The sequence below is a fragment of the Urocitellus parryii genome, chromosome 2 (genome assembly GCF_045843805.1).
Source record: "Urocitellus parryii isolate mUroPar1 chromosome 2, mUroPar1.hap1, whole genome shotgun sequence".
Classification (NCBI taxonomy): domain Eukaryota; kingdom Metazoa; phylum Chordata; class Mammalia; order Rodentia; family Sciuridae; genus Urocitellus; species Urocitellus parryii.
In genome coordinates this window covers 80909049-80929564 of record NC_135532.1, presented here as the reverse complement: position 1 = coordinate 80929564, position 20516 = coordinate 80909049, and the positions used below count along the sequence as shown (strand labels likewise).

Genomic DNA, 20516 nt, shown 5'->3' with positions numbered 1-20516 from the left:
TGGCATTTTTAAAAATAAAAGTACTCATAAGTTGCTATCGTTTCATAAAAGTATATCTGAATATCAAAACAGTGAAAGGGATTATTCTCATAAAGACTGTTGCCCTTTTAAATTTAGTATCATTTATGAAAAATTCTCTTTTACTTACGTTTCTTGTTTCATTGTGGCCTCATTCATTGGCTTGGATTTGTGAATCATTTGCCTTAGCACACTAATGACACTAACTATAGTTTCTGTCTGAATCTACACATTCCCTATAACAATTAACACTATTTAACTCCATGCACTGTTGAGAGCCTAAAATCCCAGCTTGAAACCGGGAAGCTTATGTATTCCTGATTTGGACACCAGAATTTTAGAGCGCAGACTAACTGTAAGTTGATAGAGTAGCTAACAATATGTTAACTCTTAAAAAAATGAGAGTTGGAAGTTAATATTTTAAATAATTCTGAGCCCCATTGAAAGCACCCAGGGTATGGTAATAATTATCTTTATTGTTTGTGCACTTAATGCACTTAGTAACTTATTGTGGTCTGTCCATATTTTTTTTAATCATCATAAAACTCTATTAAGGAGGTATATATTTTCCCCAACTTATAAATGAATGGAGGAGGAATTGACTTAGTTCCTCAATTTAGATCTTTTCATAAATCTTTCTAAAAACTATACAAATTAGTAAGAGCAAATAAAATCAATCATAACCCAAATCTATGCAAAACTGGGATATAGTGAATTTTTAAAACCTCAGTTTATATGCAAATAAGAATAGCATTTGAGCATTGCTAAGGGTACTCTGGTGGCTATACCAGAGCTAAATTAGGAGGGGACTGTGCAAAACATAACAGACTATGTAGTGTATATTCTTTATTCATTCTTAGGAGAGAACACCATCCTGAGTGGGAAATTCTGAAAACAGGTTTGAAATCTGGTAGGTCAGAATATAGCAATTGAATGTCCAAAGAAAGGGACTTTGAAGCGATTTAGGACTAGAGACGGTAGCCTTGAGAAAGTACCCTTTCTAGAGGAGAAGATGACAATATGAAACAGAAAGTAGCCTGTGAAGACTTAATAGTAAAGAGAAAGAAGGAATGGGTAGAAATAAGTACCCAACTGAAACAACAAATTAAAACAAAATCATATCAAACAAAATAGTATCAAAGAAATAGAGAACAAACAAAAATTAGTCTATTAACTGTATTTCACTGAAGCAATGGAAGGTGCTCTTAGAAAGTAAGAAATTAAGCAAGTTATTTAAATATGTCTTTCCCATATGGGATTGCTTGCTATTGAAGGTCCATAAAAATCCAATATATGTCAGCATGAACAATAATTAAAATAGCATCCAAATAAATTCCTGATTAAAAAAATCAGAAAATGAGAACCAACACTTTTCAATAGAAGAAAATGCATTTAAACAAAAAAGTCAACAAAGAAGTTAAAATTATAAATACCCAAGCATAAAATGTAAATATAAATAGCTGCTGAATTAAAGAACCTGTAAGTCAGAAATTCCAAAAGTACTACAGAAACAGTCAAAGAGCAGGAAGATTTGAAATGACAGCCTTCTTAACTCAGGAAAAAAATAAAATATAAGTGAAGACTAAATTATAAGAGCCAAGAAGCAGCAATCAAGATAAAGGTAAGGTAGAAGTTTGGAGGAACAAAAGATGGCTGTTTAAGGTAGACAAAAAAGATTCATTATTATAATTCACTATATTAACACAACTTGAAAAAATATCTTATTTCTGTAGAGACCAAAAAGGTATTTGAAAAGCCAAACATCCATTCTTGAGCAACACTTAATAAAATAGGAATAAATGGATAATTTTAAAATTTTCAGCACAAAACCAGGAATGAAATAGATGCTCACTGTGATCATTACTGTGTAACACTGCACTAACAGAATTATAACATTCAACCAAGAGAAAATAATCAGAAGCATAAGACATTAGGAAGAGGGAAAGCTATTTCTTTGCCAATTTTGTGATAGTGTATGTTGAAAAGCCAAGAGGGCTGAGCATGGTGGTACATACCTATAATCCTAGCTACTTGGAAGGCTGAGGCAAGAGACTCACAAGTTTGAGGCCAGCCTGGGTAATTTATAATTTAGCAAGACCCTGCCCTAAAAAGGAATGAGGATGTCACTCACTGGTAAAAGGTTCCTGGGCTCAATTCCCAGTACTTGGGAAGGGCCAGTAAGCCAAGAGAATAACAGAAAACCTAAACAAAAAGAATTGAGTAGCCAGGCTGGGATGCACACCTGTAATCCCAGTGGCTCAGAAGTTGAGTCAAAAGGATCATGAGTGCAAAACCAGCCTCAGAAACAGTGAGGAACTTAGCTATTCAGTGAGACACTCTCTCTAAAGAAAATACAAAATAGGGCTGGGGATGTAGTTCAGTGGTCCAGTGCCCCTGAGTTCAATACCCGGTACCCCCCCCGCCCCGCCCAAAAAAAAGAAAAGAATTGAGTAAAAGGGCAGCAAACATAGCCAAGCAGACTAGCATCTGCCTTATTATAAGCCCAGCTACTTGCTACATGGGAGGCTGAGGCAGGAGGATTCTGAATTTGAGGCCATCCTGGGCAGTACAGCAAGATCCCATGTTTTAGTCAACTTTTCAGCTGCTGCGACTAAAAGACCCAACTAGCACAATTGTAGGAGAGGTAAGGTTTATTTGGGGGCTCTCGGTTTCAGAGGTCTCAATCTGTACTTAGCAGACTCTTTTCCTCAGGGCTCGGAAGTGCAGCTGAACATCACAGCAGAAGAGTGTAGCAGAGGAAAGCAGGTCACATGTTGATCAGGCACCAGAGAGATCACTTACCAGATAGAAATATGTACCCCAAAGCCATGCCCCCGATGTCCCACCTCCTCGAGCCACACCCCACTTGCCTTTGGTTATCACTCAGTCCCATCAGGTGATTAATTCACTGATTGGATTAAACCTGTCATGACCCAATCATTTCTCCTCTGAACATTCTTGCATTGTCTCATATGTGAGCTCTTGGGGGACACCTCACATCTAAACCATATCACCCCACCTCAAAAGTATAAAAATAGGCAAATAAAATCAAATACACACACACACACACACACACACACATATATAATATTTTTGTTTGAAAATATAGTGGAAAAGAAGTCTATATTTAGTAGCATTGAAAACAGAAAATACTTAAATCAAAATATGCTAGAGCCTTGAGAAGAAAACATTCCTAGAAATAATAAAAGTTGCCTTGAATAAATAAACATTACAAAGATGCTTGTTTTCCCCAAGTTAATGTATAAGTGAATTCTAATCCCAATATTATTTTTTTCTGGTACTAGACAAGTTGATACTAAAGAACATATGAAGGTGGCCGGTGGGTGAACAACTAGAAAACACCTGAAAAAGAAGAGTAATAAGGAGGGCAGGCTTCACCAGATTTTAAACCACAGGGCTACTAAAACTCTGGGATTTGGCCCGGGGTGAGGGGTAAGGGAGACACATAAGAAGTCTCTCCTTTCCTTCAATTTTTGCCATATTTTTTAAACTGCTCTGAAAATTAGTGTATTTGTTTTTTAAAAACTGTATATTCTTCAACATGGACACACATTGCCAGCAGAAAAGAATAGGAAACAATGTTTAGAAATAGATGGGAATTATAGGAATTTAGACTATGATAAAGGTAGCACCTCAAATCATGGAGGAAAAGATGGGACAATTGAGTAAATATTTGGTAAGAGATAAAATCAGTCCTATGTTTCATGCTGTATTCCAGGATAAACTACAGATGGATAAAGTCTTATTTATATATTTTTATTTTTTTAAAATAATATCAGACTAGTGAAAAATAGTGCAAATAATTATATGTCATTTACCCACACACCCCAAATGTTGTTATTTTGCCCTGGGTGCTTTGTCCTTTATTCATTCTCTTAAAAGTTTGAGAATAATTTGTGGACATAATGGGTTTTTATTTATAAATTGTTTTTTCCTAAGAACAAAATCATTTTCTCACATAATCAGAATAGAATTATAAAAATCAGGAAATTAGTATTGATAACATACTATTCTCTGTAGACCTTATTCAAACTTCAGTTTTCCTCTACTTTCATGTTCTGTTTAGTAGTCCAGTCAAGGATTACATATTATAGTTATGTGTCTCTAGTGACCTTTAATCTGGAATGGTTCCTCATCTTTGTGTTTTATGTTTCTAGATACAGGCTTATTTTGTAGAATGTCCCTCAATTTGGGCTTATCCTATGTTTCCTCATGATTAAATTCAGAGCATACATTTTTAGCAAAAATATCTTAGAAGTAATACTGTGTCATTGAGTATACCATTTGGAGTATACCATTGAGTATACCAGTTAATGTGGTATTGCCAGGTTTCTTTCATCTGTAAAGATACAGTTTTTCTTTGCAGTTTTTGAAGATTCTAGTAGGCTCAGATACACCATGAAGATAATAAGCCTTCAAGGAAGGACCTGCCACTCAATTGTGGAAAGTGCTAAGCTCTTTCAACATGACTCATCTCACCTGAGGTCACACCTTTCTTGATACAGCCTTCATGCAGCACCTGAGATGGGGCCTGACCACTCATTTTAGAACTCCCTGTCAGTTGCCATAGCAAGACCTGCACTGCAGTTAGATTTCTTCTTCAAGACAATTCTGCTCTCTCACCTTTTCTTTCATGTGTTTTGGTCCTTAGTAAATACATTGCACCTCAAATTCTGTTCAGCATGGGATTTCAGGGAATCTAACTTGGACAACAAGTAGCTTAGGGGGTAAATAACCTGTTCCTTGATATTTTCATTTACTCTTTTTAGCATACTTTGAGTATTCTTGCTTCAAATATTTGACAAATAGTCATTTTCTAATTCCATAGTTTTTTCTGCATTTATTAATGTAAGGAATCATTTATCCTTCTACTGTCATTTGATTCATTTGCTTACATTGGCATGCAGTTATAGATTCTATTTTATTGGTTAAAATCTTTTTTGGGGGGGCAGGTACCAGGGATTGGTCTCAGGGGCACTCGACCACTGAGCCACATCCCTAGCCCTATTTTGTATTTTATTAGAAACAGAGTCTCACTGAGTTGCTTAGCACCTCTCTAAATTGCTGAGGCTGGCTTTGAACTTGCCATTCTCCTGCCTCGGTCTCCCGAGCCACTAGGATTACAGGCATGAGCCACTGCACTCGGCTTCTTATTGGTTAAAATCTAACATTCATTTTGTTGCTCTGATTGTCCCAGATTTGACCAATTAGGAACTCTTTTCATCTGATTTCTATATCCTTTTGACAGCTCCCTCCATTTGATACTTTTTGCTTTTTAAAAAATTTATGTACTTGGGGCTGGGGATGTGGCTCAAGCGGTAGCGGCGCTCGCCTAGCGCGCGTGCGGCCCAGGTTCGATCCTCAGCACCACATACAAACGAAGATGTTGTGTCCGCCGAGAACTAAGAAAAAATAAATAAATGTTAAAATTCTCTCTCTCTCTCTCTGTCCCCCTCTCTCTCTCACTCTCTCTTAAAAAAATTATTTACTCTAATTTGTTATACATGACAGCAGAATGCATTTCAATTCATAGAACACATATAGAGCACAATTTTTCATTTATCTGGTTGTATACAAAGTAGAGTCACACCAGTCTTCATTCATTACTTAGGGTAATGATGTCCATCTCATTCCACCATCTTTCTTATTCCCTTGCCCCCTCCCTTCCCCTCCATCCTCTTTGCCCTATCCAAAGTTCCTCTATTCCTCCTATGCTCCCTCCTACCCCCATTATGGATCAGCATCTACATATCAGAGAAAACATTTGGTCTTTGATTTTTTGGGATTGGCTTACTTCACTTAGCATAATATTCTCCAATTCCATCCATTTACCTGCAGATGGCATGATTTTATTCTCTTAATGCTGAGTATTCCATTGTATATATATACCACAATGTCTTTATCCACTTATCTATTGAAGGGATAGATGAGTCCCTTCAATAGTTAAATTGTGGAACCAACAATAGCTAAATTGTGGAACCAACCTAGATGAACATTTTTTTTTTAGGCTCATCTGGTACTTTTTGTACTTGTGGAATGGTTCATTCAAAATGGGCTTAATATAAATATTTTTCAAAATGAAAACATTCAAACACTAGTAGAAAAAAGGAGTGGATGATCTTATAATATGAGTATTTGGTTTGGGTCTGGAATGTTCATTAAAGGCTTATATGTTAAATATTTGGCTCCCAATGCAGCAGCATTCATAGATGGGGCTTATAGGAAGTGAGTAGATCATGAGAACAATAGCCTCATCAGTGGATTAACCCATTAATGAATCCATGATCTGAATGGACTGTTGGGAGGTGGTGGAAACTGTCTGAGATAGTATCTAGTTGGAGGGAGTGGGTACTTGGGAGAATGTCCTTTCAGACTGTATATGTTGTCCCTGGTCCCTTTCTCTTCGATGCTTCCTGACTGTCATGAGCTGAGTACCTTTCTTCCACCATGTCCTTTTGCCATGATATACTGCCTTACCTCAGGCCTACAGCATTGAAGCTGGCTGACAATGAACCAAAATAATTCCTTTTATAAATGGTTTTCTTGGGTATTCATTGCTGTAATGAAAAGCTAATATAAATGAGAGTAATGAAAGTCTCTAACTATAATTCAGAATTGCCAAACCCAGTAGGATAAAATGGATAACATAAATAAGCTGGTTGTGGTGGTGCACACCTGTAATCCTGGCAACTTGGGAGGCTGAGACAGGAGGATAGCAATGTGAGGCCAATCTCAACAACATAGACTCTGTCTCAAAATAAAAATTTTTAAAAAGTCTGGGATATAACTCAGAGAAAGAACACCTTTGGGTTCAAACCCTAGTAGTACCCCCCCCAAGAAAATTTGTCACAGAAAAAAAAAATGAAGAAGGCTTATAAAGGAAGCTGACACTCACTTATACATGCAAGGTAAATTTACTTTGTAATATCAAAAGCTGAAACTACTTTGTTGGGTAAATTGTAGAGGAACAGGCAGTCTCATGCATTGCTCATAGCAGTATGAAATCTCAATAACAGGGATTTTTGGAAAAGCTAAAAATACTGGGGACAGATTTACTTTTGATCCAATAGTCCTTCTGTTAAAAGTCTACACTTCCACAAATAAATGACACATGTACAAGGGTATTTATTGCCATGTTGTAATAGCAAAGATTTGGAAACAACCAAAATGTCTTATCAATAGAAGCCTGATAATGAAATGGAACACCCACACAATGGAACACAAGTGTGGTGCTTTAAAAAAAAAAAAAGTTTTCTCTGTGTACTAATGTGTGATGTGTTATGACTTCTAGAATTTGTAGGCCATTTTGCAAGTCATCTGGCATGATCTCTTTAAAAATGTCAGCTTCGGGGCTGGGGTTGTAGCTCAGGGGTTGACCACTTGCCTTAAATGCATGAGACACTGGGTTTGATCCTCAGCACCACATAAAAAAATAAATAAAGATATTGTGTCCATCTACAACTAAAAAAAAAAAAAGTCAGCTTCACGTGGGATTCTGGAAATATGATTGGTAGTGATGCATTTTTTTCTTCACTTGCAAATCATTGCCTAAAAACAAAATTCTAATAGTATCTGTAATAATAAAACTATAGTTTGTTGGAGAATGAGTATTGAGATTCAGACAACCAAATGGACAACTTAAACTCTTAACATGAACATTAAATATTATTATCTAGTCCTAAGACTAAATGAGGGTTACGAGAAAGAATAAATTTGTAATACATATATACTTTGATGATGTAGATGCAGTGTAAGTGTTAGGGAATGGAGAGAGTTTTTGTGAAAAAAAATTTTTACACTTTAATATTAACGTCAACATTGTTAGTCTCGTTATTTTGAGATTATGAGCAAATTCAAAATATCAGTATAAATTTGTGAGGCATTTTATCTTTTTTAAAAGAAGTATTTACATACACACACATACACACAGGTGCAGGGTAGGGAACCATTGATTACTAGTCATTTAATAAAAAATTCCAAAGACTATACTGAAAGCTACTAGAATTTAACAAGGTCACAAAATACAAGGTCCATAAATAAAATTCAATTGTATTTCTGAATAATACCAGTGAACAATTAAAAATTGAAATTTAGGGCTGGGGTTATGGCTCAGTGGTAGAGTGCTTGCTTCTCATGTATGAGACAATGAGGTCAATTCTCAGCACTACATATAAATAAATGAATAAAATAAAGGTCCATCAACAACTAAAAAAATTTTTTTAATTGAAATTTAAAAATACTATTCATAATAGCATCAACATGACATTTTAGGGATGATTAACAAAATATATGCAAGGTTTTGTGTACTAATAAGATTAAATCTAAAATGAAGAAATATATTTATAGAATGTAAGATAATCTTTTCAAAATACCCATTCTCCCCAAATTAAATCTGTAATCGGTAATCAATTTAAAATACTTTTAAAAAACAGTAAGTTGGAAGATTCATACTGTCTGTTTTTAGAATTTATTTAAAACTACATGTAATGGGGCTGGGGCTATAGCTCAGCACTTGCCTCAAATATGTAAGGCACTGGGTGCGATCCTCAGCACCACATAAAAATAAACAAATGAAATAAAGGCATTCTGTTCATCTACAACTACAAAAAAAAAAAAACTACATGTAATGAACTGTGTGGTAGGTAAGAATGGATATAAGCCAGATGCAGTGGTTAACACCTATAATTCCAGTGACTTAGGAAGGTGAGGGCAGGAAGATCTCAAGTTAAAAGCCCCAGTCCCTACAATTTATATTTAATTTTTATTTGTTCTTTTCAGTTGTATGTGATAATAGAATGTATTTCAACATCATACAAAATGGAGTATAACTTCCTATTTTTGTGGTTGTACATGGTATGGAGTAACACTGGTTAGCCTCTGCAATTTAGCAAGATCCTGTCTGAAAATAAAAAGGACTGGGGATGTAGTTCAGTGGTAGAGTGCCCCTGGGTTCAATCTTAAGCATCACTGAAAAAGAGAAGGAAGGGGGTTGTGGCTGTGGCTCAACGGTAGCTCACTTTCCTAGCATGATGAGGCACTGGGTTCAATTCTCAGCACCACATATAAATAAATAAAACAAAGGTCTATCAATAACTGAAAAAAATTTAGAAAAAAAAGGAGGAAAGCAAGGAAGGAGGAAAGGTAGACTGGATATGAGAGGCCAATGAGACAGAATAAAGAGTTTTTTCAACCTTTCTATGCAAAAAAAAAAAAAATACCATGTATAAAAAATTAATATTTTTCAAAGGAGGGTGGCACAACATGGCTAACTTTTTTGTTGTTGTTGTCAAAGACCTTTATTTTATTTTTTTATATGTGGAGCTGAGAATCAAACCTAGTGTCTCACACATGGAAATGCATATAAATAGCCAAAACATTTAAAAATTTTGTTTTTATTTTTTTAGTTGTAAATGGATCTTTTATTTTATTTATTTATTTATATGCTGTACTGAGGATCCAACCCAGGACCTCCTACATGCCAGGCAAGTGCTTTAACACTGAGCCACAACTCCTGCCCCTAAAACACTTTAAATACATTCATACTTTTTTTTTTTTTTTTTTTTAGAGAGAGAGAGAGAGAGAGAATTTTTAATATTTATTTATTTTTTTTTTTAGTTTTCGGTGGACACAACATCTTTGTTTGTATGTGGTGCTGAGGATGGAACCCGGGCCGCACGCATGCCAGGCGAGTGCGCTACCGCTTGAGCCACATCCCCAGCCCAATACATTCATACTTTAGGCAAACACTCTACCACTGAGCTACAACCCCAGCCCCTAAAAAATTAATTTTTTAAATTGATTACATATCTAAATATAAAACTTACAGTACTTATAGGGAAAAAAATGAGAAAAGTCTGTGACTGGAGGTTGGCAAAGATTTCTCAAATAGGACACAAAGCATGAGTCATAAGAGAAAAAAATAAACTACATAAGAGGAGGTGGCTAATAAGCACAAGAGAAGATGCTCAACAGACATCAGGAAAACAAGTACAATGAGTTACTACTTTCACTTTTTAGAATTTTAAAACTCAGTTCAAATATTCATGAGAATGTATAGCATCTATAACTTTTGATACATTGTAAGTAGAAATATAGAACAATACAGTCACTTTTGAAAACAGTTTGGCTCTTTCTGATGAAGCTAAATATACCTGTTAGATCCAGCAATTTCATTCCTAGGTGTTTACCCAACTAAAGAAAATTTACATCCCCCTGAAGTCTTGAATAATTATTCAAAATCAACAACAACAACAAAAATAACTCAAATGTCCATTAACTGATGATGTACAAACAAGCTGTGAAACCTCCATGAATTAGACCAGTATCAGCAGTTAAAGGTCAAGCTAGTGGGAATTGTAGTTCTAGGGTAAGATGAAGTAGACTTCTTCGAAGTCTTGCCATGTACAGGTGAATACCCTGGATATTTTACATAAAACAAATAGAAGGTCTGGGGCTGTAACTCAGTGGCAGAGCAGTTGCGTAGCATGTGTGAGGAGGCTTTGGGTTTGATCCTTAGCACCACATTAAAAATAATTAAGTAAATTATTTTTTCAATTGAACCCAGTGCCTCACACATAAATAAATTTAAAAAATTGGAGTAACCGCAGATTTTTCATCAAAAACCATGGAATTCTGAAAGAAGTAGCACATTTTTTTAAGTGCTAAACAAAAAGAACTCAACCCAGAACCCATATCTAACAAATACTGGCCCCTTTCATAGATTGAAAGTTGGCAATTGTGCATTTAGACAGCACATCCTCAATCGTTCAGAGCAAAAATAGGATAAAGAGAATAAGGGCTTTCCTCTAAATCTGATTTGTTGATTTTTTTTTTTCAGTAATCCTTTCCCCACACATACATATTTGTAAGAACTGAATCCCATGACCACAGTAGATTCAAGGATATTGGTAAAGTGAATATCTGGCATTTTCAGTCTCAGTAAGTTGGAGATAGGCAAGAAGAATAGAATAGGACATGACTAGTCCTCATATACACAGAGAGTTGTCAATTTAGATCCAGAGCCAGGTACAGTGGCTTGCCTATAGTCCCAGCTATTTGGGAAACTACAGAGAATAGGTTGGGTCCAGCTTGGGCAACCCATTTAAAGAATGAATAACACTATTATATGAGATTATGTATAGTTACTGACAAGAGTAAAATATGACATCATTCCTTTAAAGATCATGTGTAAATGCTTAGTATGCTTATTATTTCTTTTAACCTTGGTTTTGTCATCAAAAGAATTTTTGGAAGTATCAGGATCCCTTTTGAGAGATTCTACAGGTAGCCCAGTGTTTGCTGTTTGTAACCATCTCTTTGTCTCTGTAGTTAGAAATACAATTAAATATTGAAAATATGTTCTATTCCTTACACTGTTCTAAGTACTGGTGAAGTTTTAATATTCCCAATCTCCAAGAGAAAAATCTAAAATGTAGTACAGATTGTAAACTAATAATTATGAGTGTCAGGAGTGTTGTAAAAAGGTGCTATGGAAATATATACTAAAGAGATTTATTTAGCCCACACTTGTGGTTAGGTAAGTCCTCTGTGAAGAAGTGACTCTGGCCATTATGGTTTTGTCTATCTCGGTTTTTAAAATGCAGAACAGTTTTATTTTTCCAGTAACTATATGAATACCTTTTTAGAAATTAGGAGAGAAAAATCACCAAAAATTGTTTGCCAGATAGAATTTTAAATTGGAACTCTATTCAGAGGAATGTGGTAACACTATGTTATCAATTTTTTTTTCTAGTTGTTGATGGACCTATATTTTATTCATTTATTTATATGCAGTGCTGAGAATCGAACCCAGTGCCTTGTACATACTAGGCAAGTGTTCTACAACTGATCTACAACCCTAGACCTCAACTTTTTTTTTTTTTTTTTGGTACTGGGGATTGAACTCAGGGGCATTCAACCACTGAGCCACATCCCCCAGCACATCCCCAGCCCAATTTTGTATTTTATTTAGAGACGGTCTCATTGAGTTGCTTAGCACCCTACCTTTGCTAAAGCTGGCTTTGAACTCTCCTCGATCCTCCTGTCTCAACCACCTGAGCCACTGGGATTACAGGCATGCGCCATCACGGCCGGCTCCTAGCCCTCAACTTTTGATCTTTACCAATGTAATTATTTAAAATGGAATCTTATTTTTACTTTGGATTTGTCTTACGGATGAGGTTGAGCATCTTTTTTTTTTTTTAATGTTTGAAGTGCCAGGTCTGGTGGCACAGGCTTTAATCCTAGTGATTTGAGAGGCTGTGGCAGGAGGATAGCAAGTTCAAAGCCAGCCCCAGCTATTTAGCAAGACCCTAAGCAACTTAACAAGAGCCTGACTCAAAATAAAAAGGGCCAGGGATGTGGGTGAGTCGTTAAGTGACCCTGGATTCCATCTTTGGTAATCCCCCACCCCTGCAAAAAAAAAAAAAAAAAAAAAAGAGAGAGAGAGAGAGAGAAAGAAAGAGCTCTTCTTGATTTGTCAATACTCATATATTAAGGAAATTAGTTATTATGCTATTACAAGAATTTTGAATATTTTTCTGTTTATCATGTTAAATTTCTATATGAATTTGAGTCCAGTTGAGGACTTTCTATTCTTTTTCATTTATCTGTTTATTCACAAACTAGTACAGCTATTTTAATAATTGGGGCATTTATGATAAAGTCATGTGCCACATAACTTTTTGGTCAGCAACAGACTGTATACACAGTGGTGGTTTCACAAAATTATAAGGGAGCTGCCTCTGATAGGCAATTAATATCCAGAATATATAAAGAACTCAAGAAAACTTAACACCAAAAAAATCCAATCAATAAATGAGCAAAAGAACTAAATAGACTTTCTCAGAAGAAACAGATAATTAACAGATTTATGAAGAACTATTCAACATCTCAAGCAATCAGGGAATGTAAATCAAAACTACACCAAGATTTCATCTTACTCCACTCAGAATGGCAGTTATCAAGAATACAAATAATAATAAATGCTGTTAAGGATGTGGTGGTAAAAGGTATATTCATACATTGTTGCTGGGACTGCAAATTTGTATAACCATTTTGGAAAGCAATATAGAGATTTCTCAAAAAACTATAAATAAAATCACCATATGACTCAGCTAACCCACTCCTGGTATTTATCCAGAAGAACTAAAATTAGCATACTGTAGTGATAATAGCCACTTCAGTGTTTATAGCAGCATAGTTCACAATAGCCACATTATGGAATCAGCCCATCTATCAGTAGATGAATGGATTAAGAAAAACATAGACACACAATAAGAGTTTTACTTAGCCATAATGAAGCATGAAATTATGGCATCTGCTGGTAAATGGATAGAAATTAAGCACACTATGCTAAGTGAAATAAAACCAGACTCTGAAACTCAAGGGTTGGATATTTTCTATCATATGTGGAAACTAAGTTCAAGGGTTGGATATTTTCTCTCATATGTGGAGCAAATTAAGGAAAAGAAAATAGGGCTGGGCAAGGCTTGATATCATAAAGATATAGGGAAGGCCAGAAGAAAGAGATTGAGAGTGAAGGAAGAGATATGGAAAAGGAGAAGAGAGGAAATATAGAATGAATTTAACAAAATTACATTATGTGCATATATAAATATACCACAGAGAATTTTACCTTTATGTGTGTGAAAGCACCAATCAAGGATGGATAATGGATGAGCAAGGATGGATAATGGATGAGCAAGGTGAGGATCCATGGGGTGTTGGTGTGGGGGTCATGGAGTAGAAGGATGGGAGGAGGAATGATGGCTGAAATGGAGTGGGTTAGATTCCATGTGTGTATGATTTTGTTGGGATGAACCCAACTGCTATGTATAACTATAATTCTCTAATAAAAATAGATTTAAAAAAATGATAAGGAAGTAGAAAAATTCCTGTCACCTAGTGATGTCATGCCATGAATATATATATATATATATTTTTTTTTTTAGAGAGAGAGAATTTTTAATATTTATTTTTTAGTTTTCGGTGGACACAACATCTTTGTTGGTATGTGGTGCTGAGGATCGAACCCGGGCCGCACGCATGCCAGGCGAGCGCGCTACCGCTTGAGCCACCTCCCCAGCCCCCATGAATATATCTTGATGCAGTACATCAGTCACATGGTAGTGATGCTGTGTAAATGAATATACCGTACTCCCAGTCATATGAAAGATAACACATACAATTATATATAGTACCTAATTCCTAATGGTAAATGTTACTGGTTAATGTATGTACTGTATTTTGTAGCTTTTTTTGGGGGGAAGACAGTACTAATGATTGAACCCAGGGGCACTCTTTATCCTGAGGCCTTCCCCCACACCTTTTTAAAATTTTGAGATAGGGGTTCATAAATTGCTGAGGCTGGCCTCAAACTTGTGACCCTCCTGCCTTAGACTCCAAAGTCTCTGGGATTATAGGCTTGTGCCACCATGATTGGCTTGTACTATACTTTTTATATTTTTAGAGTCCTACTTACAAAATAATCTTGGCTACCCAACAGTATACCATGTTATATCAGTAACAGCCTCACATATCTCATCCTTATTGTATCTCTCTCTTTTTTTAATTTTTTCTGTTTTTGAGTACCAGGGATTGAACTCAGGGTCATTTCGATCACTGAGACACATCTCCAGCCCTGTTTTGTATTTTATTTAGAGACACAGTTTCACTGAATTGCTTAGGGCCTCGCTAAATTGCTGAGGCTGGCTTTGAACTCGAGATCCTCCTGCCTCAGCCTCTGGGATTATAGGTGTGCACCACCTTGACCTTATTGCATCTCTCTCTCTCTCTCTTTTTTTGGGGGGGAGGGGTACTGGGCCGTGAACTCAGGGGCACTCGACCACTGAGCCATATCCCCAGCCCTTTATTGTATTTTATTTAGAGACAAGCTGGCTTTGAATGCATAATCCTCCTGTTTTAGCCTCCCAGAGCCGCTGGGATTACAGGCATGAAGCACTGTACCTGGCTCTTATTGCATCTCTTGATTACATCAAAAGACCACATAGTGATTGACCCGTATTATCTAGATGTGTATTAAAACACTATATTACGATGTTCACATAATACTGGAATTGTTACTTCTCAGAACATGTTCCCATTGTTAAGCAACACTTGACTGTACTTTTTTAAATTATTTTTTTTGTAGTTGTAGATGGATAGAATGCCTTTATTTTACTTGTTTATTTTTATGTGATGCTGAGACTCAAACCCAGTGCCTCACACATGCTACAGCCCCAGTAGCATGTGCTCTGCCACTGAGCTACAGCCCCAGCCCCACATGACTGTACTTTTTTTTTAGTTGTAGTTGGACACAATACCTTTATTTTTATGTGGTGCTGGGATCGAACCCAGAGCCTCACAGGTGCTAGACAAGCGCTGTACCCCTGAGCCACAACCCCAGCCCATGCTTTAGTATTTGGCATGATTAGTCTTACTTCATTATTCTCTGTACTCAGCATTTTCCTACTTCTTTATGCAAGTTTTTTTTTAAACAAATAAACTTTAGAGTCCATCAAATTATTTTTAAAAATCTTTATTGGGATAAACTTATGATTGGAGAAGATTTGCCCAGAAATGAAGCCTAGTGGTAGAGTGCTTACCTGGCATGTATGAGGACCTGGGTTTAAATCCTAGCAATGCTGGGCTGGGGATGTGGCTCAAGTGGTAGCATGCTCACCTGGCATGTGTGGGGCCTGGGTTCGATCCTCAGCACCACAAACAAACAAAGATATTGTGTCCCCCGAAAACTAAAAAATAAATATTAAAAAAAATTCTCTCTCTTTCTCTCAAAAAAAAAAAAATTTGCAAAAAATCCTAGCAATGCAAAAAAAAAAAAAAAAAGTGAAAAAGCAGATTAAGGGACAATTAACATTTGAATGATGACTCATCCTATGGAGAACATTACTTTTCCATTTGTTTACATTTTATTTTGTGTCCCTCCAAAGAATTAAAATGTTTTTACCTATGTAAGTCTTGCTCATTTCTTTCATTTATATATTTTATATTTTAGACACCTTTGTAAGTAAAACTTGAGATCAACTGTCACTTCTAATGATTGCAAGAAGTAGAAAATGAGTTGATTCTGCTTATCAGATTTTTGATAGGAAATGTGTTGATTCTGCATATCAGATTTCGTACACTATGACCTCTTGTTTATAATAGTTATTCAGTTTATTTTCTTTGACCAGCAAGAAATAAACTTATTTTAGCTTCAAAAAGTGGTAACATGGGCTGGGGATGTGGCTCAAGTGGTAACTCGCCTGGCATGTGCAGGGTGCTGGGTTTGATCCTCAGCACCACATAAAAAATAAAGATGTTGTGTCCACCGAAAACTGAAAAATAAATATTAAAAAAATTCTCTCTCTCTCTCTCAAAAAAAAAAAAAAAAAAGTTGCAACATTTGTCTGAGTACTGTGGCACACTGCTATAATCCCAGGGACTCAGGAGACTGAGACAGGAGAATTGCAAGTTTGAGGCCAGTCTTAGCAAATTAGCAAGGCCCTAAGCAATTTAATGAGACCCTATCTCAAAATAGAAAATAAAAAGGTCTGGGGATGTGGCTCAGTGGTTAAGTGCCCAGAATTAAATCCCCTATACCAAAAACAACAATGTGGTAACATTTGTTTCTTTTCAGTTTTTATACTAGTAAGGAAATGATAATGTTTTTAGTGTACACTTTGGTAGGAAATGCTGTGTGGGATACAAATGATATACATAAGATCTAACTATCCCAGGCCCTCCCTGACAAATCTAAGATATCTGAGTTAAAACAACATTTAAAAGAAAAAAGTAATCAAAAACTTGTACCTGACTTTAGTAGGAATATTTTTTTAGTGTTATAAATTATGCTGGCTTGGGATTGAAGTAGATATATTTTGTTTTGTTAAGGAAATAGTTGTGTTCTCTAATTTTATCAAGAGATTTTAGTCAAAACTGAATTTTGAGGCAGTGAAACAACCAACCTTTCTTTCTTTTATGTATTGGGGATTGAACTCAGGGGCACTTTACCACTGAACTACATCTCCAGCCCTTTTTATTTTGAGACAGGTTCTTGCTAAGTTGCTGAGGCTGTCTTCAAACCTGCAATCCTCCTGCATCAGCCTTTTGAGTCCCTGGGATAACAGGCGCGCTCCACTGTACCTGGAACAATAAACATTTCTTAAGCATTGCTATTGTGCATCAGGCATTGAGATAAGGAATAATAATGAGAGACATTATAGGAAATACAAGTGCAAACAAATTTTTAGTTCAAATCATGTCAACACTTCATATACTCTGTGACCCTGGGCAAATCATTCAACTATTTTGAGCCTTTGTTTACCTATTTGTGAGATGGAACTATAACTTTCCAGGGTTGTTATTGTTCTACTGTATGATTCCACACTTTAGTTCTTTAGTAGAGTGAGACAAATATGTCACCAGTAATCAGGGGGAAAAAAAGTGAGAGAGATGGTATGGTAAAGTGATAAAGTGTGCCTGACATGGAAGAGTGAACAGTGGTGATACAAAGGAGTGTTTTTTCCTGCCTAAAGAGGATCTCCAGAAGGTTTTACAAAGGAGGTAGTATTCAAAATGAGCCCTGAAGGGGATGGGGTTGTGGCTCAGTGGTAGAGTGCTTGCGTAGCATGTGTGAGGCACTGGATTCAATTCTCAGCACCACAAATAAATAAATAAAGGTCCACCACCAACTAATAAAATATTGGGGGTGGGGGGTAGCCCTGAAAATGGGTAGCACATTTGTAAACTTGCTTGGTATCTTCAGGAAATTGCTCAAAATAGAAAATAAAATTGTGTGGCATAATGAGACTAAAGCAATAGAGATTATGGCAAACCTGTAATGTTTGCTACCCTGAAGATTTTGCACTTTATTCTGAAAGTGACTCAGGTATTGAAGAGTATTCAAACTATCCTATTTGCTAATGGTAAGGGCGTATTAAACTGATAGTGGGAAGATGCTATAGCTGTTGCATTTGAGGAAGGCATTGGTAGGGACTAAAGAAGAATTGACAAATTTAAAATAGATTTAGAATCATTAGAACTTTGGACCATCCAGAAAGAAAGAAAAAATAATAATTTCCCGAATTGTCAGGGTTAGACTGAAGTTGTTGTTAGATGTATTCATCAAGATAGTAATAACAACCAGTAATGGCAGCACAAGCCTGTTATCCCAATGACTTGGGAGGCAGAGGCAAGAGGATCACAAGTTCAAAGCCAGCCTTAACAATTCGCAAGACCCTGTTCAAAATATAAAAAATTAAAAAGGGCTGGGGATGTGGCTCAGTGGTTAAGCACCTCTGGTTTTCAGTCCCTGGTATTTAAAAAAAAATAGTAATACAAGATGGAAAATGCAGAAAAGCGGTAGATAATAAATTAACTTTTCTGTGCCTAGCTTTTAGAGAAAATACTCTAAAAATTATAGGAATAAGTTCCTCTACTTTTTATTCCTGTCAAAAAAGAAATTTGTCTGTCTCGGCTGGGGTTGTGGCTCAGTGGTAGAGCGCTTGCCTAGAATGCCTCATCCTGAGTACCACAATTAAAAAAAAAAAAAAACCTAAATGAACAAAATAAAGATCTTAAAAAAAAAGAAATTTGATAAAACATGTTCTCACTCATGTAGAAGCTAAAAAAGTTAATCTTAAAGAAGAAAGTAGTATTGTAATTACTGGAAGCTAGAAAAGGTAGAGGGGGAGGGAGAAGAGAGGAACATTGTATAACAGATACCAAAACACTGTTAGATAGAAGTAAGTTCTGGTGTTTTACAGCACAATATGATAACTATAGTTTGCAACAACCCATTATATGTTTTATGAAGAACTGTAAAGCAGGAATTTGAAGGCTCTAAACACAAAGAAATAATAAATGTATAAGAAGATGGAGATGGAAATGCTAATTACCCTGATTTGAGATCATTCTTCATCATATATATGTATTATTGCAGTGTACCCCTAAATATAATTAATATGCATCAGTTTTCTTTTTTTATATTTATTTTTTAGTTGTAGTTGAACACAATACCTTTATTTTATTTATTTTTATGTGGTGCTGAGGATCAAACCCAGGGCCTCACATGTGTTAGGGCAAGTGCTGTACCATTGAGCCGCAACCCCAGCCAAGCATCAGTTTTCCTAAAAAGGAAATTTATCTTGAATATAGTCTTCACAAAGAAGTTGGTGAGGTGCATCACAGACTAGTGAATAAGTTATGAGTACCATAGAGGATGGTTCTGTTCATTCTTAAGGTTTCATTAAGCAAAGAGCTAAAGAAAATGTCATAGCTATAACTATGTTAATGCACCTAAAATTAACAAAGTTCTAAGTTGGTGCAGTGGCGCGTGCCTGTAATCCCAGTGGCTTGCGGGGCTGAGGCAGGAGGATCACAAGTTCAAAGCCAGCCTCAGCAATTTTGAGACGCTAAGCAACTCAGTGAGACCCTGTCTCTAAATAAAATACATAATAGGCTGGGGGTGTGGATCGGTGGTCAAGTGCCCCTGAGTCAATCCCTGGTATCCCTCCCCCCGCAAAAAATTGACAAAGTTCTTAAGTAACTGTAATGTTGATGATAAAGAATTTGATGGGCTGGGGTTGTGGCTCAGGTGGTAGAGTGCTCTCCTAGCATGTGTGAGGTACTGGGTTCAATCCTCAGCACCACATAAAAATAAAATAAAGATATTGTGTCCACCTAAAACTAAAAAAATAAATATTAAAAAATTTTTGAACATTATTTTAATGTTTTTGAAGTTTATGAAAATGATATTAAGATGAATATTCAACTTGAATTTAAATTTATGTACAAAATGTTTAAAGTATATTCACTCTTTTTTCTTCTATTCTAGTTACTATTTCTGGAAATGAAGAAACTGGTAAGGCACTTATAGTATTATATTTTAAGACTTATAGTATATTAATTGCACTCCTCATAGTTTTTAGTAATGAATACTTATTTTTGCTTTTCAAAAAGAAAATTTGTATATTTAAATTTTAAGTAATTAAAGGAGATGCAGTATTGGGTTTATTCCCACTCGGTGTATTCTCATTTTGTATTATTTGTATAAATTGAGATAGCCATTATTTTGTAAGGCTCCTAGAACTCAAACTTCTTTTGGTAAATTTTGAAATCTGTGTAGTATGTTCTTCAGAACTCTCTATTTAAATTATTAATATGAATTTTAGTTGAGGAGAGGGAATTCTGCTTTTATTATGACTAAATCTCATTGATGGTATTCTTGCTTACAAATTTGTTGAAAATAGCACTTTCCTACTCAAAGATATTTAGTAAAATAACCATGCTTTAAGATTATAAATTGTTAATGAGTCACATAAACAATTAAGGTTTTGCCAAGATCCTTGCTTCTTAGAATGTGATCTATAAAACAATATCAGCATCATGTGTGAGCAGTTCAGACTTTATTCCACATCCATTAAATCAGATTCTGCCTTTTAATAAGGTTTCAAAGGGATATTCATACACATGTA

General features: G+C 35.8%; 1 protein-coding gene across 3 annotated transcripts in view; it reads left to right on the top strand.

The window, feature by feature from the left end:
* Positions 1-20516, top strand: part of Zdhhc20 (zDHHC palmitoyltransferase 20) — a 78677-nt gene that overhangs the window by 12044 nt on the left and 46117 nt on the right. For all 3 annotated transcript variants that reach the window (XM_026394925.2, XM_026394924.2, XM_026394926.1), the window contains exon 2: positions 19877-19903. In XM_026394925.2, the coding sequence (XP_026250710.1) occupies positions 19877-19903 (27 nt within the window). The remainder of the gene's footprint in view (positions 1-19876; positions 19904-20516) is intronic.